Below are 18,241 nucleotides of genomic sequence, written 5' to 3' on the forward strand. Positions count from 1 at the left end.
TGTGGTTGCCAGAATAATTTTGTAAAAATTACAATAAAAATGTAAACCTGTTTACAATTTAAAACTGTTGAACATAAAGAACAATTACGTGAAAAAACAAAACAATATATTTACTAATTAATACTATTTATTAAAATTAATAATTACATTAATATCTAAAAAAAATCTGGCAGCTGTGGATGCCACAATAATTATGTAACGAAAATACATTTTAAAATGTAAACAACTTAACAGCATAAGATCATCACTTTAGTCAATTGTGTTTATTTATAATATTTTAAGAAGACCAATGTTGTTTCGTATAATGAACATAGTTTAATTTCAGTAGCAACTGTAAATCATTTGCTTTACCCTTGACCATGCATGAAAACGATAACTTGTATGTTACACAGTATCTAGGGATATAAATTCTAGATATGCATAGATCATAGAAACTGCACTCAAAGACAAAGTAATCCAACTATAATTTGTATTTATTAACCATAAACAAGTCAACACTGTCTGTCAGTTTGCAACACAAATTTCTATTACTTTCCTTACAAACGATACATTCACCTTTTAGAGAGCATGTGACAGTTTAATAATTGTCTTCTTGAAAACAAATAAGGAAAGTTATAGGCAAAGAGATGGGAGACATTGCCAGTAAAACTAAAATTGAAATGGCAATAAAATGAAAGACTTTTTAGTAACACTTTATAATAACTACACACTATGAACCATTTATTAAGCATTAGCAAATAGTGAATTCATTAACTGTTAAGCATTAACTCTACAATGATAAACGTTAGGAAGCAGTTTATATATATATACGGCTACAAATACTGTTTTCTTGACTTATAAGCACACTAATATGTGCTTAATAACTGTATTTTCATCATGTGTGGGTGATTGATTTTTCATGACTAAATTAAGTATTGCATTATTTACAAACCATTTGTATGAGTAATTGGTGATATTTAAGATCATTGAGAATGAGTTAGTAAATAATTAATAAACTATTGAAATCAATGTTTATATATTGTATTATTCAGGCATGTAGTAATGGTTACTGTGTATGTTAATAAATGCTTTACTGACTCAACTTCATGCAGTTTTGTAACCTAACCTAAAGTGAGGACTATTTATGCTTATAAATCCCTTATAAATGATAATTAAAGGCTCATTATCAAATGAACAACACATCCTTGCAATCTTATTTAAAAATTTTAATTACTGTAAAGTTTAAACATTGCCGAATAACAGGAGTGTCAAAATTTAACATAAAATTGGATTAAAAAACAATATAATTTAACAATATAATAGGATGCAACATTTCAATGTTATTTAGCAATGTTTAAACTCTACAGTAATTTTATTTTACACAAGATTGCAAAGATTTATTTTCATTTGATACAGTTTCATTTGTGTTTCTTCAAATTAATAAAAAAAAATCCTGTTTAGAATTTAACTGAGCCTTGTCATTTATAAGGGATTTATAAAGCATAAATAGTCCTCACTTTAGATTAGGTCACAAAACTGCATGAAGTTGAGTTAATAAAGCATTTATTAACATACAAATTAACTATTAGTATATGCCTGAATAATAATATTTATAAATGTTTATTTAAATAGTTAATTAATCATTAACTTACGCATTCTGAATGATCTTAAAAAACCACCAACTACTCTTAAATAACTGCTTTGTAAATAATGCGATACTCAATTTAGTCATGAAAAATGAATCATGAACAAAGTATGAAAATACAGTTATTAAGCACATTACACATGCTTTTAAGTCAAGAATACAACATTTTTAGCCATTGTTATAAACTGTCTACTAATGTTTATTAATGTAGAGTTAATGCTCAACAGTAAATTAATCCATTATATTTATTAATGCTTAATAAATGGTTCATAGTGTGTAGTTATTATAAAGTGCTACCAACTTTTCTCTTAAATCGGGTTAAGAACATTTAACAATTGTTTTATAAACAAATATTCAATACAAACCAACAATTCAGGAATAACTTAATTCAGAAAACACTAGAGCAATAAAAACTCTAACAGTTGTGTAATAACACATACATTAAGCATGGCAGATCAAACAAACCTGAGAAACTGGCATTCACTGTATGTCCAAACCTGACTGACTTCAGTCCGTATTTAGACGTCACGCCATTCATGATCGGAAAGTTCCTGAATCAAGGTAAGAACTCTTGGGTTCACATGAAGACGGGCTGTGTTTGTCTTCTCCACTTTAGTGCCTTTTTCTGGGTTGATAGAGAAGAAACACCTGAGCAAAAAAGAGAAAAAAATGAATTGTATTAATGATAAAAAAATCTTCTTTTTTTGGGAAAATCTTCTTTTTTTGGGAAAAATACCTTTTTAATTGAAATTATAATTTTAATTATAATTAATATAATAGAAATTTGTCAACCTGTACATATAAACCAGGGAAAAGAAAACCTTGCATTAGCAATTTAGGTCACTTCAATGTTGTATAAAGCCTGTACAAAAACACATACCTCTGCAAAAGCTCCAAGGTTGATGCCAGCTCTGATGGGTAATGGATGTTGAAGCAATAATAGCTCCCAAACATCATGCACAGGGCGGAAATGAAGGAGGGGATGTTGTCATGTACAACAGTTCGATCCACACACAGCATGAAACGCTTCGATGAAAAGCAGGATTGGCCTTAGAAAAAGTTAAATAAAAGTTAAATTTGGTATTTAATTATAATACCATAAAAGTAAAAAATACAAACAAATTAAAAAACCTTTACAAGATTTATTTGTTACAAATATTTCAAATGAATGTACAATTAACAATACTTGAACAATGCTGAACGGTCTATTTAACGTTATCATGACATTCTTTGATCTTGAAATACATAATAATGTGAGTAACAACAAATAATAAATGCCATATAAGTACTGTTGTACGTTCATGATGTTACTAATGGTAACAAATTTATTGTTATTGTAAAGTATGAAGCTAATAATATACGAAAACAATCTGAATTTGAATTGTGTTCATTTAAATTATTTGCTATTGTAATTTAATAAATCTAAATTTTTATATGCCGTAAAAAAAAATTTAATTTGAATTTCTTAACTTGAATATTGAACATCTGAAATTTAAGACAACTGAATTTTTTTATAGACGTATTTTCAAAGACTGCAGGTATCCAGTTTGTGAAAGTAGTTTCAAGTCAGGATAAAGAAATTCCAAATATCATATTCAATATTATAAAATTTTAAACCAGAAATTCAGATTGTGAAATTCAGATTCAGCAGAAAGTAGGTGAGGGGTCATCAACGGAAGAGTAGACGATCACTGAAAAGTCAAACTAGGAATCATTCACCACGAGGGTGGGGGTTTGGGGGGTCTGGAAATAGGTCAAAATAAATGTTATTTGTCGACATATAGCCTAATGTAAAATTAAACTCATGTATTTTAGCTTTAAGTATGGGGAAGGATGCTTTCAGTTTCGGGTTACATAAAAAAACGTTGAAAACTCATCAAGTGGCTTTCACTGTACACTTTTCACAACAATATAGACTTATTAACACCTCATGTTACCATTTGAACAAAAAGTTTTAAGCACTTAACAAATGAGGCTAACAAAAATCTCTGAGCAAGTAATTCACAATGAGTCACTTAATTCATTTATAAATGAGCCGAATCGAACACCTCTGAATGAACAATTCAGTGACAAAGATAGAGGTTTGGTGCCACCTGTTGGACATTTTGGTTTCAATGTATTTTAGCCAAAAATAATGCGATATTTTTAAATATATGGAAAAATCTGATCATTTAAATAAATATAAATGTAAGGATAAATATGACATCTTTGATGTGAATAGATGATTTTTAAAAGAGGCAGCATTTCAGTGTTGATGATAGACTTTGGCCAAACATTAAAATCTTCCTTAAAATACTATACTATATACTATATAGTAAAAAGCATGTGCATGCAAATATGTCATTTACCACAGCTGTAAAACGCAGGGAGTTTGAAAATGCAGGCAAAAATGAAAAAATAAAATTTATTAAACAACGAGATGTAATTGAATTAAGTATATGAATTTGGTTCACTGAAGCATGTATATATTTATTACACAAACTAGTAAAAATAGCTGACCCTGATAGTCAGTTTGCAGAAGAATTGTGTCCTCCTGAGCCTCACATACACCAGGCTGTAAACTCACGCAGCTCTGTAAATGAGCTTTAACTTTTTGGTGATCGTCTACTCTTTCCTGTCGATGACCCCTGACCTTATTTCTGCTGAATCTGAATTTCACAATCTAAAATTCTGGTTTTGAGTTTTATATTACTGAGTTTGATGTTCTGAATTTATTTATCCTGAAAACTTGATACTGTACTTTTAAAAACTGGATATCTGCAGTCTATGAAAATACGTCTATAAAAAATTTCTGCCTTGAAAATTACAGTTGTCTTAAATTTTAGATGTTCAATATTCAAGTTAAGAAATTCAAATTCAAAAAATTAATTCAAATTCAAAATTTAACGGCATATAAAAATTCTGATTTATTAAATTACAATTGTCAATAATTCAAACAAAAAATGCAGATTTTTTGTCATATTTTAGCTCCATAGTCAAGCATTAAAAAAAAAATTTATAGCAAAGAAACAAACAAATAAACTTACCACACACAACAAGTGTTGGGGTCAAATTAACTTTGTCCATCTCTACCTCTTCTGCGAGGCATGTGTCCTCCACATGACAGAACATAGCATCTTCCTTCTCATTGAAGTAGGAAAGCAAAAGCATCAACATCTCTTTCACATCTTCAGAGCAACCACTTAGCTCTCCCCTCATCACTTTAAACTTTGTTAAGTCCTGCAGGAACTTTTTGTTTTTGTTCACACCAACTGTACTGAAGTAGTTTAGGAGTCGTTTCCCCTTCAAGTCCAGATTCCGGGTGAAAGTTTCATTAAGACCAATTCCGGTAAGCTCCTTGTAGTGAACTGCCATGCCAAGCTCATTAAACCACCATGGCCAATCCTCCAGGAGGCATTTTATATTCTTGCCCTGATTTACTTGGTTACGTTGTGTGTAGAAAGTCAATTTCATTAGATGTCTGACTTCTTCTGCATCTGCATCAGTTTGACGAGACATTATCTTAATTTTCTCTTTCTTTTCCTCCTGGCTTTCAGAGGTCTCTCCCAGTGGCAGGAATTTTACATGCCAGTTAATGCATCCATATGTATCCTGAATTGCTGCCCTCTTTTCTGGAGGAATTTCATCCGTGTCAGAGTCATCAGTCTGATGTCTTCGTTTTCTTATTTTGGGTGTTGTAAATCGCTTCACATTTTCAATCCTATACTGCAATTGCTTCACTAAAGAATGGTACCCTGGCCCAACCACATCCCCCTCTATTACATCCAGGAGAGACTCTGGATACTTTGCTACCATCTTTTTGGCAACTTCAGTAGAATTCCTTTTATTTGGGCATGAACATTTTCGCATCATCTCGTTTACCACAATCCGGACCATCTCTCTTCTCATTCGTGGACTTGGTCGTTTTCCTCTCTCCAAAAATTGCATTAATTCCTGAGGAAATTTATCCCATGGTATCAGAAACGTATCCACCCAGTCTACATCTGGGCTTTGGGAGATGCTGGTGGAGGATGATTGAGAACTTGCAGGTGAACTATGCAAGGCTGTGGAAGGTTGTGGTGAGCTGCTTGTTTCTGGTGTCTGGCCTGCAAAAGGTCATACACAAACAATAGTCAGTAACACAAAGTTTTTTTTATTTTATTTACATTTTCTTTTTAAGACCTTTTTACACATGTAACTTTGTGAACTTGTCTTGGAGTGTTCTGTTCTGCAACACATGACTTACATCTTAACTTCCAAGCAGCAAGGACTTTTCGAGCTTGGATTGGCCTTAATGCTGTCAGCAAATCAGATTCCTCAATAAACTTAAAATCATCATATGTCTCCACTCCAATGGATTGCAATGTCTCCTCTAAAATGTCTTTTGTTGCCTCTGGAAGGTTAGGCAAGACCTCAGTGATGGCAGTACGTAGAAATGTTGTCTCCAAGTCAGTCATTACTGAAATCAATCAAGTAGTGATTAAACATGTAGTTATTAAATTTATTAAGAGTTTATTTCTGTTCATCTAATTGCAAATAAAACAAAAATCTTACTATTTTCAAAGGGATAGATTACAACATTTTTTAAATTTAAAATCTATAATTTATTTATCCTTGACATATTTTATACCAGTTTGAGTTTTTTTGAGACAACATTTAAAAGAATGTTGGAAACTTGTAACCATAGACTTCCATAGTAGAAAAAATACTATAGAAGTCAACAGTTAAATTATCATCTTGAGAAAAAAAATAAACAAATCTCAAACAGGATTGAAAAAAAAAGTCAAGGGTAAGTAAATGATATCAACATTTTTTATTTTTGGAAAAACTATCTCTTTAAACTACATGTTATTTTATCTAAGCATACATGATGATTTTTAGTATATTTTTTTCACTTCTGTGGACAAGATCTCTTTACTTCGACAGCACGCTGTGTTTCAGCGTAATGACTTGGTACCCATTAACAATTTATAATGTTAAATAAAAATCAACCAAGTCATTTATGCTAAGACACTGTAGCCTGGTACTCTGTTTATTCACAGAATACAGATGGTATTCAAAATGATATTCAGCTTTTTGTATTCCCATTACAAAAAACACAGCTTCGTCATTTTGGATTAAAATGATGAGAAGTTGAACTCATCACTTTTAGACACAAGAAAATGTCCCTTTTTGTATGACATTCCTTTATAGATTATTTCTGTGGACACAGTAGTATTAAAGTCTGAAAAGTTAAATTCTCTCACTGTATGTTTAATTGATTCACTGTAAAGACTTGGGTAAAAAGTGTAACTGTCTTTGACATGCAACAGAAAACAGAGTTTACCTTTATTTCTTTGATGTCTTGACTGTCTTAAGATCGTAAATCATGAACAGCAGAATCATAAGTTTCACGGGTGCACTGTGGACCACAAACATTTGGGTTATCACTCTGAAATTCATTTCTTGTTATTTCACAATACCTGCAAAAATACTGAGCACAATACTGAAATTTTCAGTAAACCCACCAATGGCATGTGAACGCAAATTATCACCACCAGCAATACAATACAGTGCACCTTTAACTACGTTACCACCTACAGCTATTCCATTTTCCTCCAAATCTTTTAAATCCACAAACAGCTCTATTCAGTATAATTCAGTAGTTTCAGGTGTTGTTACATCATTTGAAACAACACATTCATGACAGTGGACGACTGAGAAACAGTTTTCCTGTAAATGTCACTTACAGTATTATTTGAGGCAGCTCTATGCTTCCTGGACATGTGAGATGTGAAAGACGATTTAATTGTAAAAGTATTTTTGCAACCCGTTACTGGAAAAGCCACAGGTCGGCCTTCTGCTATATGCTCTTTTAAGTGGCATTAAATCTTCAGCCGTGTTAAACGTGAGGTCACACAACGAAATTTAGAAATTTAAAATCTGCAACTGCTAGCACTAACGGTTGATGCAGACTCATTGTGAAATGTGCTTTAAATGCAGCGTAAGAGCAAAATGTTCGCTTACAGCCAGCACTAACATATTTGAAAAATCAATAGGGGTTCGTTTCTATGAACTTTACAATGCAACACATAGCCTCTCAGTGTCTCGAAGGTTTTGTTGCAAAAATTACACGTGGTTAATCATCTTTAGACTTCGAACAAAAAATGTTTTTTTTTTCAGCTTTACGTTAGTCAGACGATAAGACAAGGAGCCGAGTTACCTTTGCATTGTGCCACTCATTATTATTTCGACGACCGTGCAACACCCCAAATAATATCCTCTCCCTTTTTGCAGGTGCTTGTATGATAAAGCGTTTAAAGTACAAAGTAAACGAACTTTTCACTAAACTTACCACAGTGCCTCAGTAGTTAGAAATGTTGGCAGACGTCATCCACAGCTTCATTCGCGGGCCGGACAGATGGAGCGCGCGCACTCACTATAAACGTCTGTAAAATGGCTGCTCCCGCAAGAATCAGATAGCCGATTAGTCATTGGACAAGGCAGAACAGAGTTTGAAATTCAAACGCAGACGTTAATTTACACAAAAGCATACATTTTAACTATAAACACATCGCTGTCACATTTTAAATAACAACAAGACATTTATATTTTATTAATTAAATTATTGTTTAAAAAAAATAATATATATATATATATATATATATATATATATATATATATATATATATATATATATATATATATATATATATATATATATATATATATATATATTGTTAAATACAGTGGATTAACAATTACATTTTACAGTGTTCAAAAATAAAGGACCCTTAGGGACAAATAACCATTATCTTTCCATAGGCCAACATTAAATATGATAATTTTCAATAAAGCCTAATATTAAAATAGCTTATATACTATTAGGACAATTCTGAACAGACACATTGCCTTTAAAACCCATCATTTAAAACTTGTAAATATGTAATGATATATGTAAGGAAAACATGATTTGGTTATTTTGTGATTGTTGTACTTGTGTACACATGCTTTTTTTAAATCTGTAATAGGATGATTTTAGTTTGTTTAGTATCAATTTGTAATTTTTACAGCAGCTTTCAGTATTACATGTTTGCACTATTCAAATAACAGTGATCAGTAAATTTTACAAATAAACATTGTTATTGATACACATTCTTACAGTACAATTAACAGTTTAATTTGGTTCAACGTTTTACAACTGTATTTTTATTTTTTACAAAACCATACTGTAAATTTAACACTGTTTCATTGTTTTTCTATTTACAAAATTTAGATGTCACAATTTTACAGAATTTCACAGTTATTTTCACAAACATTTTTTACAGTGTGTTTAGAGTTTATAAAGGATGCGGACCAGAGGAAACACCAGACCTTGCGCCAGACATGCTGCATCAATGTGTTCAATATTTTAACGAGATCCACTCGTACGCTGTAATCATGAACATGATGTCAAGTCTACACGGTGTAAACCTCTGCTTAAGGACTCTTAACAGTAAACTGAATGAAGCCTGTGTTATGGTTTAACTGGTGTCCGTGTTAACTGAGGCCCCTTTTCAAATGTGCAAACTATCCACGTTTGCAGATTGGTCACTTTTTCACAGCAACAAAACATGCCCATACCGAATAAAGATTCTTATTCACTTGGTGTCAGTGTATCATTGTTGATTTAATATTTGTGTGGCCGAACAGCATAAACCAAAATTAATCTAACGAAATAATTATAATTGACATGTCATCAACGGGATTAGAACCCAAGTCAAAAGGTTCTGCACAAGTATCAACCAACTTATCCAACTGAGCTACTCCGATGTATGGATTGTGAGTGGTTTTGGTATCTTTAACAGTCAACATGTACCGTGCTTTAATTGTTTCCATGTACTTGCATTTATATGTTTCTATGCACTCTCACGCTGATATTTTCTCAGAATAGCTCTAATTTATTATATCGCAGTTAGTCAAACCATGATTTTTATAGCTGTAGACTTGTGGAAACCTGTCTACAAAGTTACACACGAGCTGGATATTAATAGCTGCGTCCCAAATGGCACACTATACACTATGCACTCATGCACTATGTACTTATGCACTTACACACTCAACAGGAAAGTATATGTATGTAGTGTTGTCCCAAATGGCACACTAATGTTTTTTTTACTAAGCGGAAATTCAAACCGTTTCCCTGATGACGTTTGACGGTTGCCAAATCATTGAAATAAATGACCAAACTATCAAATAAAACCTGCCGTGAGTATTGCCGCATTCACCATCGGGAGGCGGGTCAATGATGTGACGCTCATTTTTTTGTGTCCATGTCTTTTAAATAATTTCAAGTAGGTTACAGTTTCAAAATAAATAAGCAAATTACTTGCATACATTCTCTATTTTGAGGACCAAGTGTAATTTTTTGGTTTTAATCAATTTTAAGATAATTTTTAGGGGATTATTACAAGAATGTCAATGTGGTGTAACCAAAAAAAAATTGGTACCAAATAGTTTACCTTGTTTAAAAAATGTGAAAGCCTCAAGGAAACATTGTACCGGCTAGTCTGGCATAATTTTACATTAGACATATTTAATAGTAAATAAAGGTAAATATAGCACAATTGTTTTAAGTATTATAATTCATTTGGGGAATTTTGTCTGTCACCTCAAATTTCTGAAATGTCAAGATGGTGTAACCACCATTTATTGAGCCATTTTGTTAATATTGTGCACAAGACAGTTAGACAGGAAATTGGATCACAGAGAAGAACTCTTGATAAGACTAATTGCTGCATGCAAAGGTTAGTAACTCTTTTTAAAATGTGAGATACTTTGACCTTTTTAAGGTATGGTCAGCTATTCTAAGATATGCATGTCAAATGGTAAGACCCCAGAAATGCACTGATAATTGTTCAATATTATAAAAATAAGTATTATATTTAAAAGTTAAATTTGAAATATTCCCACCAAGCCCATGTGCTTGCATAGATGTTAATAATAATGCCTGTCAAATTTCATTTTAAGTTGAAATGTCAAGGGGTGTAACTGGTTACACCATTTGACTCATATTGCAGGAGTCTTTCTGTTGGGGGCCAATTTAGTCAAATATCATTAGTTCATGATGCTGATCAAAAATGCGACATAAATTAAACTACTATTTGGAACTATTTGTGTTCATAGTGTAGATTATTTATTTTTGTTTGAGAAATAGGTGCTTAATCCACAACCTTACTATTAAAGCTCTGTAAACCTAAGATAAAGTTATTTTACTGCACAACATAAATGTTTTTTATTTTATTTTATGTTAATCCTTGTTTATATTCACACAGTATAATGTACACACTCTCTCATTCACACACACATTCATACACTACAGTCAATTTAGTTTTTCTAATTCACCTATACCGCAAGTCTTTGGACTGTGGGGTAAACTGGAGCTCCCAGAGGAAACCCATGTCAACTCCACACAGTAAGCCATCCTGGTCCATCTGGGACTCAAACCAGCAAACTTCTTGCTGTGAGACAACTGTGCTAACTATATTAGCCACTGAATCACCGTCCTTTGAAATGTTGTATGTATTTTTTTTTCTTCTTGAGAAAGTCTTGTTTCTTTTAGTTTGGATAGAATAAAAGCAGTTTTTAAAATGTTTAAACAGATTTTAAGGTCAATATTGTTAGCCTTCTTAAATACAGAACAAACCACAGTTACTCAGTGACTTGGCCAATAAATCTTACTTGCCTAATTAACCTATTTACATTTTTAAATGTTACTTTAGGCTGAATACTAATGTCTCACAAATTATCTAGTCAAATATTATGTGCTGTCATCATGGCAAAGACTACGGAAGAAATCAGTTATTAGAATTTAGTCATTCAAACTATTTTGTTTAGAAATGTGTTGACAATAATATTCTCTCTGTTAAAGAGCACTTGGGAATTTCTTTTTTAAATAAAAGAAAAAATTACGTTGGGAAATATAACAAGGTTGACGAGCCTCTATAGACTGAGTGCACACAGCCTTAAGTTTTGGAGGTTTTCATACTTGATGCGCTCACTGTTGTACTATTATTATTAACAACTGGAGGTGACTCGGAGGAACTTTAATGATGAAAAGTTGAGAAGAACAAGTCAGAAGTTGCTAAACAAATGAATTTATTTACAGCTGAAATCAGTTTTTTTTACAGCATGTCTAATAATATTTTTTCTTCAGGAGAAAGTCTTATTTGTTTTATTTCGGCTAGAATAAAAGCAATTTTTAAAGCCATTTTAAGGTAAAAATTATTAGCCCTTTTAAGCTTCCCCCCCCCCCCCGATAGTCTACAGAACAAACCATGATTATACAATAACTTATCTTTTTACCCTACCCTTGCCTAGTTATCCTAATTAACCTAGTTAAGCCTTTAAATGTCACTTTAAGCTGTATAGAAGTGTCTTAAAAAATATCTAGTCTAATATTATGTGCTGTCATCATGGCAAAGAGAAAATAAATCAGTTATTAGAAATGAGTTATTAAAACTATTATGTGTCGAAAAAATGTGTTGAAAATGTGTTGAAAAAATCTTCTCTCTGTTAAACCAAAATTAGGGAAAAAAAATAACAGGGGAGCTTATAGCTCAGGGGGACTAATAATAATTCTGCATAATTCTGACTTCAACTGTATAAAATAAATAGGTTGTGGATAAGTTGTGGATACACTCATGAAATGATTTGTTGTCAGTCAGTCGTGTATGCTTGCAAAAATTGGCCTTTAATCCAAGCACCAAGGCAATAACGAGTAAGCAGCAGTTCTTGCGTACTAGTGTTTTACGTACAATGTTTGGCAAATTGTTTCTAAATAGCTTAGAAGTAAAATAGTGGATTTTTTTTTCTAATATCATCTACTTATTTTTATTTTACTTAAGCCAACTGAAAAGAAACAGTGATGGAAAAGGTGTTAAATGTTAAACATGTTTCTTTAGTTTGTTAATATTATATTGATGAGGGCCACACATTTAATGTAAAGGATGTTATTACTTGGTGTATTAAAGTTCAGCAACTTGGCTTCATTGTTCTAAACACATTTGTCAATGACAATCCCACCCCCCTCAGATATTGTTCCTCAACTGTCTTTACAATATGAGACATGGATACACCGTTCATGCGCCATGATGATTTCTTGTTGCCAGACATTTTGGTTAACATTTAAAAGAAATTAAAATCACTTCAGCTGAAATTGTTGACTATCATTCTTAATTTGAATTGATTTTAATTGTCAATTTCAAAATCTTTGGCTGTAGAAGCAATACTGTCAGGTGGTGTAACTGGTTTGTGTCAATTGGTGTAACCAGTATTTTACATAAAAATATAATTATGTACATGGAAATAATGTGAAATTAAAATTAAAACACCCAGTTTAGTGTAATAAAATAGTTTTTAATATTTTTTACATAATTTGTCAAAGATTATTTAGAAATCAGATGTTTTTAGCATGTGTCCGGCCGAATATTGCAAAAACTCACTAAAATGTACATTTAGAGATAATGCGAATAAAGTAAATGTTATTGTGGTATTTTAAAATGAAGTATTTATTTCAGTGTGTACACTTGCAAATCATCTAGGAGGAGTAAATTATTTAATATTTCACAGTTTTTGGCAGTTACACCATTTGACATTTTCAGGTGCATTCAGTCTTAATGTTTGTAAAAAATGGTATAAATTTTATTTTTAATTACTTAAAATCAACATGAATACAATCTGTACATTTTAAAATATCTGACGGATGCTTTTAAATCAACTTTATAAAATATTTTTAAATTTCCCATCTTGCCAAACCTGTTTTGTCACTGACCCAGGCGCTATAATCACTCTTGTAGGAGAATTTTGCTTTCACCATCCAAAATAAATAAAGTTATTCAACATGGGCGTCCGATAGCTCCGCCCCTTCCGCTACTTAAGCAAACCTGCGGTCGTTGAGTGCGTGAAGTGTCCATCATTCCACAATTCATTTTAGCGGCTGAATGAGTGCATCATCCGGGTAATTGAAGTGCGCTGATTATTTTTAGTATTTTCAGTGTGAACGCACTACTTACACTATTTATACTACAAAAAGGCGTAGAATAGTGCATAAGTATGCCATTTGGGACGCAGCTATTGATATTTTCCAGTGTGTGTGTTACATTCCGGGTCACTACCGGTGTGTGGTACATTCTACGTCACTTCCGGGGTGTGGTACATTCCCTTTCCGTAGGGAATCTGTAATTGTAAATTTGTTTTGGTATTTGTAAGTGTTTTGCGTCTTGTTAATTTGTTTTCTAAAATGTAAATTTGTTTCGTCCTTTGTAAAATTGTTTTTCCTATGTAATTGTGTCTGATGATAAGTAAAAATGTTTTTCAAAAAGTAAATTTGTCTCGAGCTTTGTAAAAGTGTTTTAAACTTTGTAATGTTGTTTTGCACTTCCCGGCCACTGTAGCTTAAGGAGGCTGTTGATAAAACAACACTGGCTCATTGTGAAAACATATACATTTCTGGAGAGTGTGAATTATGAAGCCAGACCCACGTATGGCTATATTTCATCTTAAAAACGAACACCACTGGGCGAATGATGCTGCCCACAGCTACTGTTCCTTTTCATGCTTACCAGCTGACTGCTTATTTCCGTATGGACAGCTTTTTCGCTGTTACCAGTTTGCCCAGTAGCTCGCCATGTACGTCAGCAGACTTAAGAAGCAGAGAGGAGCTCTGAAAATAGAAAAAATAGAAAATACTATCAGTTGGATTTAGGGAAGGGGGTGGTTGGGAGGATCAGTTGGTTCGCCAGTCAATCAGATGACAATGACCTCTGGTGGGTTTATGTGGGAACAGCAGGCACGAATGGCACTCGTGAGAGAAATTTGAGATCTCAAAAAGAGTACACAGTGGCCTCTGGTGGATTCGCGAAAACAAAAACTGCAAAAAAAAGTGTCTCCTGCAAGGGAGCATATTTAGAATGAGCCTGGATTGGGATTAAAGCTAATAAAATGGTAAATAATGTTCAATTGCTTGCACTGACAAATTGTTTCGCTTTAAGACCTCAATGTGTCATGGCTCATTTGTATGTTAGGGCTCGACAATAAGGACTGCCCAATGGCCTGTGGCCAGGGTGCGAGACACTTGGAACACTAGACAGGACAGTTACTGTTTTATGGTTGTGTAATAGCCAAATACATGGTTATATAAAGAGAGAATTATGAGCAGGGCGGGATGTCATTCCTACTGGCAAATGTGAATTTCATGTTGATTCCAAAAGTATGCTGAAATTTATACTAGTGCTGTTTTTCCATTTGAAAAATCGGCAGAAATTATCATCTGAAAATGTATTTTTATAATATTTTGTATTAAGCCTATTATTTTGGTTATTTCTGCACTGACACCTCGAAAGAAAGATTTACATTGATCTGCTTAATGATCAGACTGCAGTCTCAGTGTTGTGTAGAGAAATGCACCCCTGTGGTAAAGTACACACACACACCCTTCTAGACTTTCATTGGCATTCTCAGTCTACATTTAAAAAACCAAAAGCCATATTTGATTAAACTGTAGGCTAATATGATTATTATTTTGATGGATCAACCAAGAACAAGAAGTAAAATTCATTTTAAAGCTAGGTTTACAAATAAATGAAAAAAATAAAAATATTGACTGTAGTATAAACTGATGTAATGAGCCTGTTAAATTAGGCAGTTTAAACAAATGAAAATCATAAAATTGTTGTAGTTTTCAATTAAACCACACATTAAACAATTCACTTTAATAATCTAATCAGTGTTGTATTCAAATTAAATCTATTTATTTATTTAAATATATATCTTCTGTAAGGTTAGGTTTGAATTCATGGAATTCACCTCAGTCACTGTCATTAGTTGTCATAACTCTATTATAATTTTTTTAAATCAATTTAAGTTAATATATGCACATTTCCGAGGGGGTGCTTTTTACGGCACGGGTGGTTTCTTGGCACAACACCAGTTTATGTTGTCCCTGTCCCTGGACCCTAAAATGCTGCCTATTGACTTCTGGAGCAAAGTTATGCCCCGTATGCTGTTCCCAGACAGCACTCCAGCTCAGTTCTTCCCCGAGGACGATAGCTTCAAAGTCATGAGCAGCACCCCACCCAACCCGTCCTCTTCTCTCTGCTAATCAACCACAAATATTGTACCTGCTCCAGCGCTGCTTCAGTCAGTCCCCCAGCTCACCCTCCAGCTTCATGTGTGGAGGTGTCCCTGAGGGCCTGCCTACCTGTTTTACCGGCCAGAGATTGTCAGCCAACGTCATCTCCTCTGCCCTACGAGCTAAAGACTCTGCCTCGGCCCTCTGACCCAACGGCTCCACGTTGGCTTTCACCTCCCTCATCTCCTCCGTGGACCGTCAGCCCATCAGCTCCACCAGGCACCCTTGTCCCCCCGGTTCTGCCTTGATCAGTTGTTTACCTGCCTCCACCTCCGGACTCCAATCCTCCAGCTGCGCCTCATCCCTCCATCCTACCAGCTCTGTTGAGCTCCTCCTTCACTCCAGCTATGCCTCGGTCTTCTGTCCACCTCCAGCTGCGCTGTCTCCCATGGTCGGCCTTCTGCAGTCAGCGACCACTCCTCCTTCATGGCTCCTTCCTCCATCAACTCCACCCTGGGCATTCCTCCTGGCTGCGTCCTGGGACCATCTCCTCATGCTTCACCTCCTTTCCTGGCTCCTGCCTCCTGCAACTCCTCACTGGTCACCTTCTTCTTTCTACGGCCTCCAAGTCATCTCCTGGCTCCTTCCTCCTGTGATTCCTCCCTGGCTACCTTCTCCGTTTCAAGCCCTTTAAATCATCTCCTAGTTCCTCCCTCACAAACTCTTCCCTGACCACCTCCTACTCTTTATTATGTTTAGGTGCGAGGGCCGCCTTTAGAGTGGTTTTTTTTTACAATATGTCTTCCTTGTGTTTGTTTTCATCATGTGACGTTTCCCCATGTGCTCCTTTGTTTCAGTTCCCGCCATGTGTTAATGTTCATCACCTTCACCTGTGTTCATCTGCTACTCGTGTGATATTGCTCATATATATATATATATATATATATATATATATATATATATATATATATATATATATATATATATATATATATATATATATATATATATATATATATATATATAATTGAGAGATGCTCAATGCTCAATTGAATTAAGGTCAGGGCTCTGGCTGGACCATTCCAGAAACCATTCCCCTCCTTTGTTATTTTAGCTGTGAGTTTAGGGTCATTTTCTTGTTGGAAAGTAAACCTTCGGCCCTGTCTGAGGTACTGAGCAGGATATCCCTGTCCTTGGCTGCATTCATTTTTTCCTCGATTACAACCAGTCGTCCTGTCCCTGAAGCTGAAAAACACCCCCACAACATAATGCTGCCACCACCATGCTTCATTGTTGGGACTGTATTGGACAGGTGGTGGAGCAGTGCCTGGTTTTCTCCACACATACAATTAAGGCCAAAATGTTTTAACTTTTGCTGCAGTGATTGTTGACTTGCAACAGCTTTCTTCCATCTAACGACTACATCTCTAGAGCTCAGCCAAAGTGATCATTGAATTCTTCTATACCGCTCTTTCACCAAAAGCTCTTCTAGGGAAGGATGTGGTCATCACAAACACCTTCCATTTAAGGATTATGGAGACCACTGTGCTCTTAGGAACCTTAAGAATACGTATTACCATGTGATATTTCAGTTTTCTTTTTAAATAAATCTGCAGAAATGTCCACAATTCTGTGTTTTTGGGTCAACGTGGGCTGCTGCATGTACATTAATGAATTTTATATATAATGAATTATTATATAAATATATATATATATATATATATATATATATATATATATATATATATATATATATATATATATATATATATATAATCTGGAAAAATTATAGCTTTGGACACTAAATGAAGGCTACCTGCGATTGTTAAATAACCTACATAACAGTGACACCTGGTGATCAAAAGGTGTAAATGAAACAGAAACTTGAAAGTATAATATGCAGTATTAACCTATATGCAGAATATATGCACATATATAATAATATATATGCTGCGTATATGTGTCATAGATAGGCAAAATTGAGGTGCATCGATGTGCCTATACATATATGTCTCCTGTATTGCTTCTTTTAAATCCACAAATAAGCCCTATATGTACATACAAGATATGTAGCTCATATCTCACTTTGACAACTGTCATGCCAAGCTCATATTTTCTATTTTCAAGGAAATAAGAACTACTTAAAAACTGCAAAAAATGTATGTATGTGCGAACACTTGAAATTGGTATAACATGTAATTGGCATGTTATGGAATATAACTATGGCAAATACGTGAGAGGAGATGGAAAGTTATGATGTCTACACATTTTCCTAAAACATTTACAAGGTCAATTCCTTCTTGTATAAAGATAGTGGTAAATAAGGATTTTTTTTGTACTTGTACTTTATGTTTTGTACTATTTGATTCTTCTTAAGTAAATAAAACGTCAATTCCTACATTTTGCTTTTATGTATGTTGCCTAGCAGCTATGGATTTGAATAATTATACTAATACATAGATGAATGTGGTGACGCAGGGGCGCAGTAGGTAGTGCTGTCGCCTCACAGCAAGAAGGTCGCTGGTTTGAGCCTCGGCTGGGTCAGTTGG

General features: G+C 33.8%; 2 protein-coding genes across 4 annotated transcripts in view; both read right to left on the minus strand.

Annotated features, from left to right (window-relative positions):
* Positions 1 to 18,241, minus strand: part of cdh1 (cadherin 1, type 1, E-cadherin (epithelial)) — a 58,105-nt gene that overhangs the window by 14,883 nt on the left and 24,981 nt on the right. The gene's annotated exons all lie outside the window — the stretch shown is intronic.
* Positions 456 to 8,071, minus strand: LOC110439946 (uncharacterized). 3 transcript variants are annotated; one of them, XM_073907451.1, is made up of 6 exons: positions 7,938 to 8,071; positions 6,930 to 7,004; positions 5,850 to 6,062; positions 4,651 to 5,709; positions 2,505 to 2,673; positions 456 to 2,272 (listed from the first exon to the last, which is right to left on the minus strand). In XM_073907451.1, exons 3-6 carry the CDS (start codon positions 6,058 to 6,060, stop codon positions 2,143 to 2,145), a joined length of 1,569 nt encoding a protein of 522 aa, XP_073763552.1. In that variant the 5' UTR covers positions 6,061 to 6,062; positions 6,930 to 7,004; positions 7,938 to 8,071; the 3' UTR covers positions 456 to 2,142. The 3 variants fall into 3 exon arrangements, with proteins under 3 accessions (XP_073763552.1, XP_073763553.1, XP_073763554.1); XM_073907452.1 differs by having other exon boundaries at positions 7,806 to 8,044; XM_073907453.1 differs by having other exon boundaries at positions 5,850 to 7,004.

The sequence above is a fragment of the Danio rerio genome, chromosome 7 (assembly GCF_049306965.1).
Source record: "Danio rerio strain Tuebingen ecotype United States chromosome 7, GRCz12tu, whole genome shotgun sequence".
NCBI classification, from domain to species: Eukaryota; Metazoa; Chordata; class Actinopteri; order Cypriniformes; family Danionidae; genus Danio; species Danio rerio.